This window comes from Monodon monoceros, unplaced genomic scaffold (genome assembly GCF_005190385.1).
Source record: "Monodon monoceros isolate NGI ecotype Baffin Bay Population unplaced genomic scaffold, NGI_Narwhal_1 Super_Scaffold_10, whole genome shotgun sequence".
Classification (NCBI taxonomy): Eukaryota; Metazoa; Chordata; class Mammalia; order Artiodactyla; family Monodontidae; genus Monodon; species Monodon monoceros.
The window spans coordinates 13019516-13039540 of NW_021703766.1; the positions used below are offsets into that span (position 1 = coordinate 13019516).

A 20025-nucleotide genomic window follows, 5' to 3' on the forward strand; every position below is an offset into this window, starting at 1 on the left:
TGTTTTTGGAACTCCTCTTTTGGAGTTAGCCTTGGAGCCAGTGGGATATTCTTCTGTACTACTTCAGTCATAACAAATGTTGGTCCTTTGAATATGTATTTGAGTTTGGAAATAGCCAAGTGTGGTGAGTGAAGTAAAAGATCATGCTGATCACACAGGTTTTTATTTTCAAATTTGGTACTTATAAAAATTAAGCGAGGGGGCTTCCCTGGTGGCACAGTGGTTGAGAGTCTCCCTGCAGATGCAGGGGACACGGGTTCGTGCCCCTGTCTGGGAAGATCCCACATGCCACGGAGCGGCTAGGCCCGTGAGCCATGGCCGCCGAGCCTGCGCGTCCAGCCCGGGAAGATGCCACATGCCGCGGAGCAACTAAGCCCATGCGCCACAACTACTGAGCCTGCACTCTAGAGCCCACGTGCCACAACTACTGAGCCCACGTGCCACAACTACTGAAGCCCGCATGCCTAGAGCCTGTGCTCTGTAACAAGAAGCCACTGCAATGAGAAGCATGTGCACCACAACAAAGAGTAGCCCCCACTCACTGCAACTAGAGAAGAGCCTGCGCGCAGCAACGAAGACCCAACACAGCCAAAAATAAATAAATTAAAAATTAAGCCGGTGTTGAAAGGACAAATACTGTATAATTCCACCCATATGAATACTTACAGTAGTCTAATTCATAGAGACAGATGTAGAATGGTGCTTGCCAGGGGTAGGGTAAGGAGGGAGTAGGGAGGGGCTGCTTAGTGGATATAGAGTTTGTTTGATGAAAAGAATTCTGGACGTGGATGGTGGTGAGAGTTACAGATAACGTGAAAGTGCTTAATACCACTGAAGTATACACTTGTAAATGGTTAAGATGGTAAATTTTACGTTGTGTGTTTTTTACCACAATTTAAAAACATTTTTTAATTGACCAGTGTTCTTGAGTGAATTGTAGAATGGCTCTGAAGACAGTTATGGAGTAGAAGTTACCAAAAATGTTTGGAGCAAAGGCGATATGGCCAGATAACTGTATAACCTCCTGAGGTGACTTTTTACAGGAAAAAACAAACAAAGAAAAAAAAACCCATTGGATGTATGGAGTACATTTGTATGGAATGTGGCTTATCTCTATACTTTCTAGGGAATCTTATCATTAGAGCTCATATCCTCATAGCGGTCTTGTGAGAGCAGTAGATGGATATAATTTGTTTCTTCCCGAAGTTAAGGAAATTGCCCAGAATTGCTCAACCACTCTTGACAAGATAGAGTCTTTCGATTCTGTTGGTGCTTGATTCCTAGCACAGCGCTGAGAGTATCACGGTGCTGAGAGGCCCAGCAACTTCCCCCATCTACACAGGTACCTCGCTGAGTGGATGGTGCATGGCTATCCCTCAGAAAGTGTCTGGGAACTGGACCTGAAGCGTTTTGGAGCCCTCCAGAGCAGCCGAACCTTCCTGCGCCACCGTGTCATGGAAGTCATGCGTAAGTGAAGCTTTATCCCCGTTGCCCATTGTTGCAGGCATCTGACTGGTTCTGTCATCCAGAGGGGCAGATTCTTCCTTGGTTCTTTAGTAATTGCTTCAAGTTGGGCGTCTGAGTTTGGCTGTTTCAGGCCTGTGTTGGGGGCATTATGCCCACGTGACATTTATGGAACATTTTCTTTAGTGTATTGTATCTTAGTTACCTCGGGGACCAGGAAAGTGGACTAGGACGTACAGGTGGTGATTCCTGTCAGACTCCTGGCAGCAGCTTCTTGAACATTCCCAGCATTGCCTCCTTTCCACTTTGCTGTGTCAGAATGAATGCTCTCACTCCCCACTTGGTCTTTGAGATCATGGTTTGCTTTCCAAGGCAGAGAATTTGCCAGGTTAGTCTCAAAGCTTCAGGCTCCTTTGAGTGACTCTCCTCATTAACCCATCCTATGCTAGCAAGATAGGAAACCATTTCTCATGTAAATACCAAACATACATTCCTGCTCTTTCTCCTTGTTTTTGCTTCTCTCTGACTTTGAAGGACGCTTTTAACTTGTTACTACTTTGTCTTGGCTTTATTTTCCAGTGTGCCCTTTAGCGATAGCTTTTGAATCAGGAATTGAACCAAATCAGATTGTAATTTCATTTTTGTATACTGAGGAACTGTTTTCGGACTTGACCAAATATATCTGTTTGGGGAATAGTTATCCTCAGGACTAAGATTCTGCGTTGGCTGTGACCAGCATTCTTGTTTAAGGACGGACTGCTGGTTTAGTAGCTGGAGGTTCCATTAGCAATGAGGCCTTTGGATGACCTGTCACACCTGTGTGCTCACTTTTGGTCTGGGGCAGAGAATTCACATCCATGGGAGTTAAAGGACCTGGAAGCAGTATGTGTAACTGCTAAGGTTATTTAGTGAATATTTTGGTTACAGTGTTGAACTGTTAAGAGTCTAGGTTTCTACATCCATCGTTACTTTGGAAGCTGTGCAAATTGTAAATGAGCTGGAGCTTCTTCTTGATGATACAGTACTTTTGGTGGCCGCCTCGGATTCTCATGAGATGGAAGTTGCAGGCATGATAGAAAACGGGGAAAGGGAAAGTAGAACCTAAAGCCCAGAGGAGACTGTCACAGTATAAGGATGCCAGCTTGGTTTCCTTCTCTGTCATCTCCCAGTCTCCCCCCGCGCTGACGTACCTCTTGTTTGGCCTGGTGTGAAGTCCGGTTTTCTCTCTGCAAGAGACTAGAGATCACACTCTTTCTGGATATTTTACGTATTCACTGTTGCAGATTGGACATTAGGAGAAATGAATTCTGACCCTCCCTTTGTTACGTAAATCTTGTCACTGGGACAATACTTTGCAACCTGTCGGATTTCAGAACCACCAAATCAAGGTATGCTGTGTGCCCTTTTGCTTCAGAAATGGCTAAATATTAGGAAACGTGTGCAACAGGTCTGAGACTCCAACAACACAGGCACTGGAAAGAATCAGGTGCCATTTGTTCACACTTTGTAACCACCTGTGTCCCGTGTAGACATAACCTTCATCTCTGCTGGGAGCTTAACAAGGTTTAGAACTCTGACCTTTCTGCCATTGTTTCTACCTACTAATTTGGAACAGTAATTATAAACAAAGATCTAGAGTTGTTATGTGACTCACAGCTATATAAGTCTGTGGAGGGGTGTTACCAGCTCTTGCAATGTGATCCTTTCTTCTGGAACATTCGTGTCACACTGGGTACTGTTTGGCAAATCAGGCTACAGCAGCCTGAAAGCATGCTTTTTTGAATAGGAGCAACTCCAGAGGCCCGTGGATATTGGTGCTCAGCTCTGTGCCTTGGGCTTTCATAGACTGCTCTTCTCTCTCCTAGCTCTGCTGTACGATCTGAAGGTTCCCCGCTGGGACTTCCAGACAGGAAGGCAGTTACGCACATCTCCTCTGTATGACCGGCTGGATGCACAAGGAGCCAGGTGGATGGAGAAACATGGATTTGAGAGGCCAAAGTACTTTGTGCCACCAGACAAGGGTAAGAAGGCACGTTCTCATTTTTGTTTTTTGGGGTTTTTTTGTCTTAAGAATAGTAAACCTTGTTTTTAAATGTGCATAGCTAGTTTGTCTTCCTAGGAGAATAAATAATAAAAACCTGTTATACTCTACTGATCTATCAAGGAGACTCACCAGTACAAGTCCCCTCCTTTTCTGTCTTCCTTTGGTTTTCTCTGTCCTGTAGACCTGCTGGCCTTGGAGCAGAGCAAGACTTTTTACAAGCCAGACTGGTTTGAGATTGTGGAGTCCGAAGTCAAGTGCTGTAAGGAGGCCGTGTGTGTCATTGACATGTCCTCTTTCACAAAGTTTGAAATAACAGTAAGTATTTGGGAACCAAAAGAACAGATTTGGAAACTTGCGTATTTATTGAATGCCTCTTGTTTTTCATCTGTCACTTCAAAGCAGACTAAGAACTCTGATATATTTTAGTGTTTCACCTGTATTATAACATTTTCTGGAATTTTTAGCGCTTTGTTTCTGGTTCTTTATCTGCTTGCAGAGGCTCATTTGACACTAGAATCAATAGCTAGCTTTCTCTGGAGCTCGTTGCAGTGGAGCAAATCTGCAAATACTGTTGCACGAGTACGGCTAATTGAATTTTCTCTGCAAGTGACTTTGCTTGTCAGGCCGCATTACCGGCCAGAGGTTCTCATGTTTGTTCTCTCTGCTTCGTTCCCTAAACCTACAGTCCACCGGGGATCAGGCATTAGAAATTCTCCAATACCTCTTCTCCAATGACCTTGACGTGCCCGTGGGCCACATCGTGCATACCGGCATGCTCAACGAGGGCGGAGGGTACGAAAATGACTGCAGCGTAGCACGGCTGAGCAAGCGAAGGTGAGCCGGCTGCCACTCTGCTCCCTCCGCCTAATGGCTGTGGCGGAGCCGAGCACTCAGCTCACCTCTCCAGGAAACTGTAATAACACACTGAGGACAATAAAACATTTCAAAGTCATGGCCAGTTCATTAGCAGCCCAGCACACACACACACAAAAAGCACCAGGAGGAAAAAAAAAAGAAACCCACCAGATTATGTAAAACTTGGTGTGGAAAAATTACTCTATTGAGGAAAAATGCCTTATCTTATGTTAGTAGGTCTGTATAATTTCTTGGCACTAGCAGAAAGCCAGAATCTTCTGTTTCATCATTATGTGGTATATCCTAGAAGTATGTGCAGTTGGCCTTCCCTAAAAGCTAAGAGATCATTCGCCAGTGTTCTGCTCGTTGCTTTGAAACTAACTGAGAACTTACTGCTTCCTAATCATTCTCCTGCTGCCTGGTTTTGATTACTTTTGGGTCTCACTTTCAGTTTCTTCATGATTTCTCCAACCGACCAACAGGTCCACTGTTGGGCCTGGCTTAAGAAATACATGCCAGAAGACAGCAACCTGATTCTGGAGGACGTCACCTGGAAATACACTGGTAAGGGGGCCCTCTGCAGTCAGCTGAGCGAGGAAAAGCCAGCTGATCGAAGTTGATCCAGATCTGTCTTCTCCATTTGCCTTCTCTATATCTGATATTCAAAAATGAGTGTCAGAATTAGAATCTTGGAAGAGGCTCCTGGTCATAGAAAATTGATCTCTAATGCTTCCCCATGTTTTTATAAGTGAAGTGTGAATGAGTTAGTGCTTCAGTTTCTTTGTGTTTTGTTTACTGCTGTGTCCCCTACAGCCAGCATATCAGAGTGCAAATATTTGTTGAATGAATGAGTGACTCATTATTAAAGTATTTTTATATTTATTACCTAAGTATTATTTTCTTCAAAATTTCCCCTTAGTTTTTATTTTTTCTTTAATGAGTAAATACTTTTTAAGGATAGATAACTTAATTTCCGTATTATCTCTTCCTCAGCAGTCTTCTCAGGGAGCAACCCCTCCTCTTCTGCCACCTGATTCCAGCTTTAACCCCTCCCTACCCTCAATGGACCCCTGCCCCTCGCATCCACCAGGCCCTCATCCTCAGTTCATCATGGTAGCAAATATGATTACTTTCTCGCTGCCAGATTAGAAAACTATAGAAGCTTATTGAAGCAAGCCTATTTTCTAGTCCATTTAAGGGTATTTGATGTGTAATTAGCTTAGGTGCTGTCATAAATGTGACAGAATCCAGGCTGGGTGGGCAGCTCTCCTCAGGGCTCTCCTGGTACTGATTTGGGTTTGGGGCTTTTTCCATCATGTAGCCACACTGGGAAGAGGAGGGGAATGGGAATTGTTTTTGTTTTGTCTTGTTTTTAAATATTTATTTATTTATTTGGCTGTGCCGGGTCTTAGTTGAGGCATGCAGGATTTTCATTGCGGCACATGGGATCTTCAGTTGCGGCATGTGGACTTCTTGGTTGCGGCATCTGGGATCTAGTTCTCTGACCAGGGATCGAACCCGGGCCCCCTGCATTGGGAGCATGGAGTCTTAGCCACTGGACTATCAAGGAAGTCCCAGGGAACAGGAATTGTGCAGGGGGTGGTTTGGCCAGCCCTGGGAGTGGGCTCCTATCCCCTGGCCTCATGATCCCAATCTAGTTGCAAAGGAGGCTGTGGAGTTTTGTCTTCCTTTGTTCAGGAAGAGGCAACACACTAGCCAGGCGGTCAGATGCCAGGAGTCAGTAGCAGCATTAAGCAGCCCTGTCAGGAGAAGTGTATTTGCCAGAATCAAGTCCACCCTAGGATTGCCTAAGCAAATGGACATTTTCATGGTCTTGCCACCCACACCTGGCCATAGGTGAGCAAGTCCAGAGCAGACCTTTCCCATTGGTTCAGCTATTCACCTGGAGCGGCCAGACATCTCTTGTTCTTTTCCGTTTAGCCCTCAACCTGATTGGTCCTCGAGCTGTGGATGTGCTGTCTGAGTTGTCCTATGCCCCTATGACTCCAGACCATTTCCCAAGTCTGTTTTGCAAGGTGGGTACTAGTAAAGTTGTAGTTTTTAAATAAGCAGGGAATATTTCTTTTACAGAGATGGCAATTACATGTTCTCACTATGGTGTTAATACCCACAAAGCGTGTTCTGACTTTTATTAAGCAAACAGAATGACTGAATAAATCCATTTCTTTATTTTTCAGTCTTCATGTTCTTCTTGTTTAATAAACATTGATATCTTTGAAGACCTAATTTCTGTGAATATCAGTTCTGTATATTTACTGATTTCTGTAGAGGTGGATTAAATTTTTAAGTTACAGTATTATGATGCGGATGCCAAAAAATGCCAGTCAAGGTCAGGTCCCTTCTCTCCATGCCGTGCTTCCTCTTTTCCATACACAAAGTAACTTCTGTGCATGTGGCACCTTCAGGTAAGAAATGGTTTAGGTGAATCCCTAAACAACTTACTTAATTTTCTTTCTTTCTTATAAATTTTCTTTCTTATACTTGGCAACTAGAGCTGAGTGAAACAAACTGTAACTGAATAAAAGGAATGATAACTGAACACACTCTCTGGGAAGTGGTTGATTAGAGAGGTCCAGACAGACATGTTTTGGCAGCCTGTAACAAGCAGCTTCGGGACAGTTACTGATGGGATGCTCTTTGAAGTTCAAACCGAAGTTAGGATCCACCTCTTAAGTGATTTTACAGCTCTCCTTTTTCTCCATGGCACAGTTAAAGCAACAGGAAGCTCTGTTAGCTGGCAGCAGACCCTGTCACGGTACATTCTTTGCTCCTTGAAGAAGTAACCACGCGCGTGCGCCTGCGGCGTACCGCGCTGCGATGCCTGCTCCTCATGAAAACAGTCTGCTTTAGGGCCGTCTGGGGCTCACCGCTTCCCATTGCAGGAACGGTGGTTGAGTCAGGGGCCCCTTTTGGGTAACTGAGCTGCTGGAAACACGTTTTGAACATGAGAAGCCCAGTCTCTTCCCCCAGGGTAGCAGGTGAACGGTGTTCTTTGGTCATCCGGCATCATCTTCTGTGGGGCAGGTACCCAGGACTTGGCTGCCAGGTCCGCCAGGGAACACATTTGCCTGGTCTTCATTGCTCCCGGCGTCTCTGACTAAAACAAATCTTTAGCACGACTTTCTAAAAAGAAGTATTTCATGCTTTTCAAAGACTTTGCCTCCACTTCCCTCCACTGGCTTGGCTGGCACTCCTGAACTGGGGCTGTTCATGAGAAGAGCATTGGAAAGGTTGTGCTCTGTTCCTAATGACCCCAATGCCTGGAAACAGACTGTCTTGAGGAAGAAATTTTCATTCACATCTATCTCCATTAGGGTCCAACACAGGGTACAGAGCTAATGAGAGGGGTTGCCTCAGGCATTCATTCCTCTAACAAACATGGAGGGGCCCACTTCCCCTAACGGTTTCCACGATGACCTTCTCCCTTTGTTTCCACAGGAGATGAGTGTGGGCTACGCAAATGGGATCCGGGTGATGAGCATGACTCACACGGGAGAGCCAGGATTCATGCTTTACATTCCTATAGAGGTGAGAACCACGAGAGGATGGGTGCTGGCAGGGTTAGAGCGCCATGTCTGACCGGGCCTTGGTCACTGAGGTAGGCTGCGTTAAAGAGATTTTAACGTTTTTAGCTAAGTTATGTACTTTTTTTGTGTAGGTAATATATTTACATGGTCTAAAACTAAAAACCTCTAAAAAGTATTCAGTGCCACCCGACCAGTTCCCACCAGCCACCACCAGTGATATAATTGTTAGTTTATATCATGTCAGAGATTTTTGTGCATATGGAAGCAAGTTCAAAGACATATTCATAACCCTCTTTTTTAGAAACACAAATGGAGGCTTACTGCTGTTCTTCATCTTGATTTTTTTTTACTTAGCAATTTAGAGATTTTTCCCTGCCAGTACCTAAAGAGAAAGAGCTTCCTTTTTCTTTTTTCTTTATTTTTTAATGAAAATGATATAGTATGCCATTATATAGTTGAATCGTAATTTATTTAACCAGTCTGGTACTAATAGACATTTATAGGGTTTCTAGTCCTTTGCTGTTATAAAAACTTCTGCAGTGTACAAGAGTGTCTTTTTCTTTATTGCTTGTACCAGCACACAGAGTTGTCAGACTTTGGGCTGATGGGTGCAGTTCCATGCAAGAGATCAAGCTACTTGTCAAAACCCATCTCACTCCGAGTAAAAGCCCATCTGCAGGGCGCACACAGCTCTGCCGACCTTCCTCCACACTGCTGCTCCTCATCTCACCCTATCTTCTTGCCCCTCCTTGCTGGACATGTTTCTGCCTCAGGGCCTTTCCACTTGCCCTTCCCCTTTCTTTGGCATATCCCTTCCCCCCTGTAGAGCCGCCCAAGCTCACAGCCACACATGCTTCAGGTCTTATTCACACCTCACCTTTTTTTCTTTTTAATTAAAAAAAAAAAACTTTTTGGCCACGCCGCATGGCCTGTGGGATCCTACCTAGTTCCCCAACCAGGGATTGAACCCACGTCCCCTGCAGTGGAAGCACGGAGTCTTAACCACTGGACCACCAGGGAGGTCCCCACACCTCACCATTTTTTTTTTTTTTTTAAGTTTATTATTTTTGGTTGCGTTGGGTCTTCATTGCTGCCCGCGGGCTTTCTCTGGTTTCGGCGAGCGGGGGCTACTCTTCATTGTGGTGCGCGGGCTTCTCATTGTGGTGGCTTCTCTTGTTGCAGAGCACGGGCTCTAGGCGTGCAGGCTTCAGTAGTTGTGGCTCACGGGTTCTAGAGTGACGGGCTCTAGAGTGCAGGCTTAGTAGTTGTGGTGCACGGCCTTAGTTGCCCCACAGCATGTGCGATCTTCCTGGACCAGGGCTCGAACCCATGTCCCCTGCATTGGCAGGCAGATTCTTAACCACTGCGCCACCGGAAGTCCCACCTCACCTTCTTGAAGAGACCATTTAAAGTTGCAGTCTCTGGCCCCCTCCTCCCTAGCCTCCTTCCCTGTTTTATTTTTCTCAAGAGTGCTTACCACTGTCTCATAGAATATATATTTTCTTTATCTCGTTCATCACATTACCCGTTTAAATGTAGGTTTGCTAAAGGCAGGGAGGGATATTTGTTTAACTTCTATATCCCCAGCAGTTAGAGAAATACTTGGCACATAGTAAACGCTTAATAAATGTTGCATGAATGAATGTCCTGGCAGTATCTTTTGTCCATTTTTGTATTGAATTATTGGTCTTTTCCCCCAATTTCTAGGCATTCTCTGAATCAGCCAACCAGTCCTTACTATTAAGTTGTAAATTTTTTTTCCAGTTTATCATTTGTCTTGATTTGTTTTTTTTTGCCACATGGAAGGGTTTTTTTTATATATGTATTTTTTGGCTGTGTTGGGTCTTTGTTGCTGGGCGCAGGCTTTCTCTATTTGTGGTGAGCGGGGGCTACTCTTCATTGCGGTGCGCGGGCTTCTCATTGTGGTGGCTTCTCTTGTTGTGAAGCACGGGCTCTAGGCACGTAGGCTTCAGTAATTGTGGCATGTGGGCTCAGTAGTTGTGGCTCGCGGGCTCTAGTAGTTGTGGCACACGGTCTTAGTTGCTCTGTGGCATGTGGGATCTTCCCGGACCAGGGATGGAACCCGTGTCCCCTGGCAGGTGAATTCTTAACCACTCTGCCACCAGGGAAGTCCCAGAAGGGTTTTCTAAATTTTACTTTTTATTATGGAAATGTTTCATATGTTGCAAAAAATTTTTTTTGTAGGTGAATTGATGAATCTTTTGTGGCTTCTAGAGTTTAATACATAGAAGGGGCTTCCCCACTCCAGAGTTAAAAAATTTTTCCACTTCTGGTGCTTTTATAGTTTGTGTTGTTGCTATTTATGGGTTTGTGTGTTTTGTTTTTTCATATTTAAATGCTCCAACCTTTTGCACTGTCTCTTGGTACTTTATGAGCTATGGATCAAACTATTTTTTCTAACATGGATGACCAGTTGATGTGAGATTCTACCTTTACCACATACTAAGTGTCTATATATATTTAGATTTTTGGACTTTTATTCTATTTGTATATCCAGTATCACATTGTTTTAATTACTGAGTCTTTATTGTATATTTTAATACTTGGTAATGCTTATCCTCCCTCATAGCTTGGAAAAGACGAATTCCTGTTTCCTTTTTTTCCCTTATAAACTTTTTTTTTTTACATCTTTATTGGAGTATAATTGCTTTACAATGGTGTGTTAGTTTCTGCTTTATAACAAAGCGAATCAGTTATACACATACATATGTTCCCGCATCTCCTCCCTCTTGCGTCTTCCTCCCTCCCTCCCACCCTCCCTGTCCCACCCGTCTAGGTGGTCACAAAGCACCGAGCTGATCTCCTTATAAACTTTTATAATCATCTAGTTAAAACAGAAACACCCTGAGTTGTTGGATTGTTACGTTTGTAAATTAGGAAGAATTGACATTCTTATATGTGTTGAATCTTACAACCAAAATATACCTTTCTTTATGCGGGGTTTTTTTTTTGGTGACCTTCAGAGGTATTTTGAAGTTTTCTTCATGTAGATGGTATACATTTCTTAAATTTATATGAATATTTTGGTGATGTTGCTGTTGTGAATGGGAAGGGTGTCTTTATTCTGGTGTCTCCTGATTTATGAAAGCTTTTTTCCCTGTATATTAATGCTTTAACCTGTTTCCCTCCTAAACTATCTTACTGTTTATAGCTGTTTTTTAGTTGATTTCTGGAATTTCCAGGGTTCAGTCTTACCATACACAAACAATAATAGTTTTTGTTTCTTAACAATTTTTATTCCTGCATTTTCTTTCCCTTGTCCAGTTGTGACAAGTAGCAGTGATCTTCAACCTCATGTTCTTGACATAGTCATACTACTCATGGTGTTAGGTTTCCTTTTAATTATTAAATGAAGCACAGATTTACCAGCCCATGAAATTTTATCTGCTTTTCCACACTCAAAAAGTATTATAACAATATTAAGGTGAAGGGATTATTCATGATTTGAGAAGAGTTAATATGCATGTAGCTGATATGTTTTGCCTGTACTGAAGTGCCATATGGTCATTCAGGTGTTACCACCTGCTCCTGGGTCATTAATCAGCCAAGCCCATCAGGAGGGAGAAGCCCTGTTTTCTGTGAGTCCAAGAGGTAATTTGTGCACTGCTTGGGTTCTTTTCAAGCTGGCTTTTGTCCTCAAGAAGCTTATACTTGTCTCTGAGGAGCTGCCTTCCAAAGCATGGTGGCAGATAGCAGATTGGTTTGTTCACACTCAATCCCTGGCATCTAGTGAGAAAATAAGTAGTGGGGACCCACTTTTCGCTTTGCTCTTCTCTAGCCCAAGACTACTCACCTGCTTTAAACCTTTGTCTTCTTAATTCAAGTACAGAGCATTCAGCTTGAGACACTGAACCCGCCCGAGATACAGCTCATTCTTACTCTCGTTTCCCAGCCAGTCTCCAATGGTCTCCTCCACCCGCCTTTGCTATTTGCAGTGTTTCACTTACACACATACCACAGGCTGTGTTGTACCCAATAGCTCAGACTCCCTTTTCCACATCTAAAGTTGCCTTGATCACAGCAGTCTGCTTAGTCAATGCCTGTTCGGCTGCAGTAGTGCAGTTTATAGAGCAACATACATTGCCAGGATAAAGAATTGCGATACCAATGAAGCAGATTTTTGTTTTTGACTTTTCCCCCCAGTTTATTGAGATATAATTTACATACATCATTGTATAAGATTAAGGTGGACAGGATAATGGATTGACTTACATAGACTGTGAAATGATTACCACAGTGTTTAGTTACTAGCATCCATCATCTCATATAGACACAATAAAAAGAAAAATTTTTTTTTCCTTGTGATGAGAAGAACTCTCAGGATTTACTCTTAATTTTCATGTTATCACACAGCAGTGTCACCTAGTCATCATGTTGTGCATTACATCCCTAGTACTTACCTTATAACTGGAAGTTTGTACCTTTTGACCACCTTCCTCCAGTCCCCACCTGTAACCACAAATTGATCTCTTGGTCTATGAGTTTAGTTGCTATTTTGGTTTTATTGTTGTTTAATAGTTGTTGTTTTTTTTAAGATCCCACATATAAGTGAGATTATACAGTATCTGTCTTCCTCATTCCTCTGTCTTGTTTTCTGTTTTACTTTTACAGTTTTTAAAGTAAACAGTGTAGTTTGTTGTTGGGCTTTAGACTTAACAGAGTATTTGAGTATTTGCTTTCAATTTGGAAAACTTTTGTTCATTTAAGTTATGTGATACTTAAACGTGTCTGGAACCAAGAACAACAACATGAGAGACTGGATATTGTGGGACACGGGTAGGAGAGCTCTGATTTTTGGGGTCCTCTGTGACTCACTCTAGGTCTCTTAAGATACGCCATAATCCGTGTGACAAATCAGAGTTGTGCGTGCATGTCTAGAGTTATGTGTAACACCAGTTTCACGGCATAGGCCGTTGCATAAGGGAAGGACCAAGTTCAGGGAACTGGCGCAAAAAAACAAAGCCAAAGCTAGTGGAGGATGCATGGCTGTTGGAGAGGCAGTTACAAGACTGGTCGTTTACTGAGTGGTAAGAGAGCTTCTGTGAGTTATTATTTAATAAGTGCTATAAAAATAAAAAAAAATAAGTGCTATATACTGAGATCGTAGACATTTTAGAGAAGTAAAAAGATAAAGGTGCTGCTTTCATGGAGCTTAAGCCTGGGCTGCAGCACTTTGGTTCCTGAGGATTGTAGACAACCTTCTCCCTTGTCCAGGTAACAGTGTCAGCCGTCAGGCACTGCCAGACAGATTCCGTGTTTAACTCTGAAGGTCTGCTGGTTACTGACCTTTTGTCTCTCCCTCTAGTACGCCCTGCACGTATACAACGAAGTGATGAGTGTTGGACAGAAATATGGAATCCGGAATGCTGGGTATTATGCTCTTCGTAGTCTCCGAATTGAAAAGTTTTTTGCCTTCTGGGGTCAGGATTTAAACACCCTCACCACACCCCTGGAATGCGGACGAGAGTCTCGGGTGAAGTTAGACAAGGTATTGTACCTGTGCACACTCCACTCTGCCCTCAGCTTCCTGAGCAGGGAGCCTGCATGAGAACAGGAAGAGCTGAGGTGGGAGGAAAAGTGTATAGGTGTTGAGACCTCCAAATGTATCTATGGGATAAAACACTTAATATGGAAACATCATAAATAGACAACACTTGTTTGGGGCACTTTGTTCTCTTTTAGACTGAGTACTTTCTGGGCAGTTTTTCTGAGTTGATTGTGCTAATTCATTAATATGCCACATGTACAACGTTCCACTGCCTAATTTTTTTCGTAATCACCATTCAAGAGGATGAAAAGGCTCTTTCCCACCTCTGAGCCCACCCAATCCCACTGCCAGCTTGACCAGAAGCAGCAGTGTCCTGCCTCTCCTTGTAGATAGCTTCCATGCAGTGCAAACAGACGAGTAATTTCCCCTCACCACGTTCTTAACCTTGGTGGTTGGATACTGTATACTTGGTATATTGCACCTTGCCTTTTTCACTTAAAATATCTTAGCAGTCATTCCCTATCAGTATAGTAGATCTCTGATGTTCTTTTTGAGCAATTAGGTAACTATTTTTCTCTGATATAAAAGTAAAGAATACTCGACTTGGAAAATAGGGAAAAACATAAAAGAATATTTTTTCAGCGACACGCATTGTTAAGAGTTTATTTTATCCTGCTCTTTTTTGGACATATGCATATGTAAATATTTATGCATAGAATACGGATATATATGCATGGACTGCTGGTTGAGATTATATAAAAACATTGTTTTTCTAAAATAATTCTAGCAAGCATTTTCAAGTGTTGATTTTTCTTCCTATTTTTGTTCTGTGTGGTCTTGTGATTGAAATGTGTTTATAAAATAGAAAAGAGAGTGATGCGTACCTGTGTTGTTACAAGAATTCTCTGCAGGTGTCTTTCATACTGTGAATGCAGTTTTCCGCATGGGGGAAGCACACGTTCTCCAGAGCTTGCAGGGGTGTGGTGGGGAGTGGGCAGCCCACTGCAGCGACACCGGGTCCCGAGCGGTGATGCTGTCTCTGTGCTCTTTCCTAGGGGATGGATTTCATTGGGCGAGATGCCCTGCTGCAGCAGAAGCAGAACGGGGTGTACAAACGCCTCACTATGTTCATCCTGGACGACCACGACACAGACCTGGACCTCTGGCCTTGGTGGGGGGAGCCCATTTACCGAAACGGGCAGTACGTGGGCAAGACCACCAGCAGCGCATATGGTTACACCCTGGAGCGCCACGTGTGCCTGGGCTTTGTGCACAATTTTTCCGAGGACACCGGAGAAGAGCAGGTGGTGACAGCAGATTTCATCAACCGGGGAGAATATGAGATTGACATCGCAGGACACCGGTTCCAGGCCAAGGCCAAGCTCTACCCGGTTACGTCCCTCTTCACCCATAAGCGCCGAAAGGATGACGTGGAGCTCAGCGACTTGCACGGGAAGTAATGCCAGGCAGTCCCCCCACCTTCTAGTCATCTTAGGAGCTCCTCTTCCTGATCCCATCCCTCTTCTTGATTTAACCTTTGCCTCCCACCTCTTATCTTGTCTTATCTCCTTGATATAATTTTTAAGCGTTAAAACTTTTCCTTTGCACCCTCTCTTGTCCCTCCATCTTCTCCTCCCTCCTTCTGCAGTTTCCCATCTCCTGATACTCACTCTGGGCTGGTCATCCCTCCCCCCATCTCAGGTTCCTGTGGGGACAGGAAGGCAGGACAGAGGCAGACTCCACTTGTGGAAGTGGGTTACAGTGACAGCCTCACTTAATGCTGGGTCTTGAAGCAAGGGAGGCTTGTGGTGTGCAGGCCTCAGGGTAAGAGTCCCTCTCTGTGGGGCTAAGTTTTCTCGAGTAACCTGTGAATTCTGGCTAGCTGCTGTCTGTGTGATACAGCTGTGTGGAATAGCTTACGCCTTTTAGCCAGGCAGGTCCTTCTCCCATCCCTTTGTGCTGTGGGTCAGCACCCTGATACCTCTAGCAGGAGGATGACCATCTACCTCGCTGATGAGAGGCATCATGTGGGCGTTACCTGGGGTTTAGCACAGATTAGTTAACCATCCTGACCCAGTTATCAGACTGTTGGGCTAGGGCCACCTGCCTATAATTTTCTTCATCTCTTGCTAATCTCTATTATGAGGAGGGTTGTGGTTTATTTAACCGACTAAACAAATAAGCCACAGTGTTTGAAAGGGAAAGACCATGTTGCCTTTAGTGTTGCTTTTCCTAGCTGAAAGGGTGTGACCTCAAACTAAGCTCCAGCGATGCTGAGTTTTCTATGAAACAGTGCTGCTTTTCTTTCAGCTACTCACAGTTCAGTCACCCCACCTTGATGTTCCTCTTCTCCAAGCGCATGTGACTTTCAGTTCAGCCTCATGTGTCCCTTCCACAGGAGGCCCACTGGCTCAGTGCATGCTCTCTCCCTTAGGACGGGGGAGGCAGGACAAGCATCCTGGCTGAGTAACTAAACCTTGTGGCCACACTGAGTTGAAGAGAGCTACTGGGACCCCAGGGTTGCTTCCCCCGCACAAAAGACACAGATCCACACAGAGATGACCCACTTGGGTCCCTTGAGGGTTCCCAGTATGGAGAGCGTATGTTACCTGAGCCCAAGGTCTGCTTTCCGTCTTCTCTTTCCAGACATCTCTCCACATTTTCTGGAATAGAAGGTAACTTGGGGTAAGAGCGCCCTGTGCACTTCTAAGCAGTGTCTCTATTTTCTAAGGGTGGAACTTGGATCACACAGACTGTGGTATCCATCCCCACACTTAATTTACCCTTGCAAACAAATGGCTGCTAGAGATTTTAATTAACCATAGCCTTTGTTATCTTAGTATCTTGGATGCATTAGTTCTGATAGGTAAGTATATCAGAGACAATCCTTTCATTTTATTAGAGCAGCTTACAATTCTCAGGTGTCTGCCTGTTCTGGCATTTCTCTGGGATTTCTGTTTACCCACTTGATCACTGACTTTAGTGTCCACCTTCTTACGAGGTCTTCATTGATTTAATGAGGGAGTATGTGATTAGAATTCTGTCGGGGGGCCTTGGTATTTTGGTGCAAATGTGAATTTAACTAGCTGAGAGATGCTGCTTCTAGGCAAAGAGGAGAGGTGCTGCCCAGCTGGAGAGCAGTGAACAGCAGCTGTGAAACTTGGGAGAGCAGGAAACTGGCACCAGACAATGCAGGTGTTACCAGCAGGGAGCCGACTGACCCAAGAAGATGGAAACAGATGTAGAACTAAAGGTATCCCATGCACACCACTGCAAAGTCGTCTTTATAAATGGAAAGTTATTTGGGAGTGAATCCAAAAGAAAATCTAGATTTATGCATAAATCACATCTTGTCCATAAATAGGGGTCACACTTCTAAGACTGACAAGATGTTAAGATTCTGGGGGGGGAAATCACTTGTTTATTGAGTACCCTGAAACTTACATATTTATCTTCCAGCACTTTACAATTCATCTTTCAAGTCTCCTTTGGTTCATTCAAATATAGCAATATGAATCTTCAAATATAGCAATATGAATCTGGTAGCTTTCTCCATTTGGTCCTAAAGGGAAGGGGGTGACTCTTTCCTGCCTCAAGCATAGTTGACAATCAAAACATCTTCATTTCTGTGTCATCTGCGATGGGCACTGGGACCGCATGTGTTTGCTTTCTGTGACAACTCACCTCTCCCTGGAGGTTGGAGGGATTGTTCAAGGAGTAGCTGGACTCGTTTTAGGTGGTTGGTACTTTTTTCTTCTCTCTGAAATGATGTTATCACCACTTGTGCTGTCTTGGGAGAGGGGCTCCACAATCTTCTCAGCATATGCAATTGAAGAATCATTTTGAACCTAGAAACACAAAGTGATGGAGAATCAAGGTTGCAAGTCTCCTGTGAGCCTTCTCCTCTCTTGAGATAAGCCCCTAGCTACTTGTGCCACATGTAAATCCCATGGTCATGTGACTGACATTAAAGATTTCTTGTCTGTGATAAAAGCTCTAATTCAGAAAGTTTTTAGAGCAAAAAGGGACAGACAAGACCTACCTGCTTGGATAGCACAATGTGATGTCCTTTAACTTGTGTTTTGGTCACGTAGCACTGCATGGGCAGGACAAGCTCCAGGAGAGAAAACTGAACAGTTCCCACTACATTCTAGTGCTTTTCTGAGAAGTCCCTGTACCCCCAAATGCAAGAGATGCCATTTAGCCCAGTGATTAACCCCAGTCTCACTTTGGCCCCAAAGTTCCCATTTCTGCACCAAGTCACTTGTTTGATTCTCATCAGGAGGTGTGCTGTCCCTGGATTCTACCTCCTTGTACAGACCAACAGTTTTAGCTGTATCTCTTCTTTCCTAGGCTGTTGTTTCCAAGAAAGTAACTCAACGTGAAAAATAACTCTTCCGCTTTCTCCTTTATCCTGCCTTTGCATGCATTTGCGACATTAACCCCTCCCCACTGCCACCATGTATGTGGCAGGAATAATAGGAGCTTCCTAAAGTGATTTTGCTTCACTGGAGGGATGACCCCTCCGCCTTGATTTCTGCCTCTAAAACAACTGCATTGGCTGGCTTTCAGGCATTACAAGTTCCTTTTTATATCTTTGTTGCCTCTTGGCCAGTGTAGGCAGCAAGGATCTAAGTATCTTTAGTATCTAAGATAGAGATTTGGTCAACAGTGCTCAATCCTGAAGTATAACCTACTGTGTTCATTTTCTTTTTGTACACACCCCCCCCCCCCCTCTCTTTTTGTACACCCCCCCCCCCATCCCTCACAAACTTTGATATAAGCAGCATTTTATCAACAGGAGGTAGAGAAAAGTTTCTCACGAGTAAGGAATTTTCATCTGGCACATGTCATGTGCAGGCACATGGACTCAGGAGCAGCACAGTTGAGTGGAAGAGACGGCAGATGAAATAACAGGCAGTAGCCACGTCCTGCAGTGAGTCGTGAGGGAGCTAGGGAGCCACGTTATCAGAGCCGCTCCCCACACCCACCGCCACTGCCCTCCACTTTAAGGTGCTCCGTTAGTTGTAAGGCTCCTTCTTTGTCATCACGGGGCTGGCATATGCAGTCCCTTACAAATACACTATTTTTCAAGAGGACTGAGTATTTTTGTACGTCTTTGCCTTCTCTTTTATCCATTAAACACCAGAGCTCCTTGTGTATGATTCGTGACTTCTCTGAGTAGAACCCTTGGGGAATTACACGTTTCTTCATGGGCCATTTTTCTCATGATATTTAGATACACCTATTTTCATCCTTTGCAGACTTTCTGCCTTCTCATTTTTCTGTCTCTCAAGGACAGAAATTGTAAGAAGTGGAGAGGATACTTTTAGCATCTGTTTCTATGGATCTATGCCAGGATTTCTTTTGCACACCAAGAACTGGAGCTTGGGGCACTTCTTTCCTCCAAGCCAGGTTCTAGTGCCTTACACTCCAGAGTGTCACATGGTGGGTGGAGACGAAAAAAAGTACCTTCAACAGATGGGTGTAGGGTCGAAAGCTTCTGCAGCTCGTTTCAGTGAAGGGTCTTCCAGCAGCACAGCTAACACTTTTACTCTCTGGTCAACTCTTGGGATGTAAGAAAATGCCATTGTAATTACTGTAAAGGCTACAACTCGTTCTTCGCATTTGTAAACGTGCAGTTCAACTCAGCCCTTTTCTATCCCATGTGTAGCATCAGCATGTGGTCCTGAAGACGTGCGAGGCACTTTAGTAAATGGGATGTTCTCACGAGCCCTGGTGATGACAGGCACACAGGGTGACAGACCATTTCTGCCCTCTGCGAATGTGGTATTAACGTTGTGCACTGTATTTCTATCAAGTCAGATTTCAATTTTATTTTATGTTACTAAGTTTGTAAATGAATAAACGGACATTTTCACTACTCTTGCTGTGTCTGCCTGAGAAATGTCCTGCATCTGTGGTAACCAGATATGTTTTTGCCATCACTAAGAATAAACGTTGTACATAAAACCATTTGTACCTGTTCCCAAAGTGTACAAGAGAATTTGAAAACAGGTAAATAAGATCCCTTCCCTCCATGCAATGGGGGGCATGGCTGTGGGGGAAAAGCCCCATTCCTCCTCCTGAAGTCCCTATCACTGTCACTGGACTTGACATCCTGCCTTACACTTGACTTAGTAGTAAGAACCTGGTACTTGACTCATCACTCAAGTAACCTGGTACTTGACTCATCACTCAAGTATTGGGTTGGCCAAAAAGTTCATTCGGGTCTTTCTGTAAGATGTTATGTAACATGAGCCCATGTCTGTGTGGAAAACGAGCTGTGTGTGTATTTTTGCTTACAGCAATAGAAGAGAAAAACAGAGAGAAGCAGCCAGTGATCCTTTACTATACTTAGCTTCCATCCAGAAATTTAGTCACTGGACTTCTCTTCTCTTTACCCAACTGTTCTGTGAGTCACCACATCTGGGAATCCACAGGTAGGCTAACATGCCTAACAAAAATTTCATCATCGTATCGTCCAAACCTGCTCTTTCTAGTTCCAGTTTCATGAATGAGCAACATTTGTTATGACTGAAGTAGTTCCAAAAAAACATCCCACTGGCTCCAAGGCTAACTCCAAAAGAGGAGTTCCAAAAACA

General features: G+C 44.0%; 1 protein-coding gene across 1 annotated transcript in view; it reads left to right on the plus strand.

The window, feature by feature from the left end:
• The window catches only part of PDPR (pyruvate dehydrogenase phosphatase regulatory subunit), a 38722-nt gene extending 19334 nt beyond the window's left edge, over positions 1–19388 (plus strand). The window contains exons 9-18 of the mRNA XM_029205527.1: positions 1343–1467; positions 3330–3485; positions 3690–3823; positions 4194–4342; positions 4815–4927; positions 6305–6399; positions 7823–7912; positions 13238–13420; positions 14476–16673; positions 16880–19388. Of these exons, the coding sequence (XP_029061360.1) occupies positions 1343–1467; positions 3330–3485; positions 3690–3823; positions 4194–4342; positions 4815–4927; positions 6305–6399; positions 7823–7912; positions 13238–13420; positions 14476–14880 (1450 nt within the window). The 3' untranslated portion in view covers positions 14881–16673; positions 16880–19388. The remainder of the gene's footprint in view (positions 1–1342; positions 1468–3329; positions 3486–3689; positions 3824–4193; positions 4343–4814; positions 4928–6304; positions 6400–7822; positions 7913–13237; positions 13421–14475; positions 16674–16879) is intronic.
• The last annotated feature ends 637 nt before the right edge of the window (positions 19389–20025 follow it).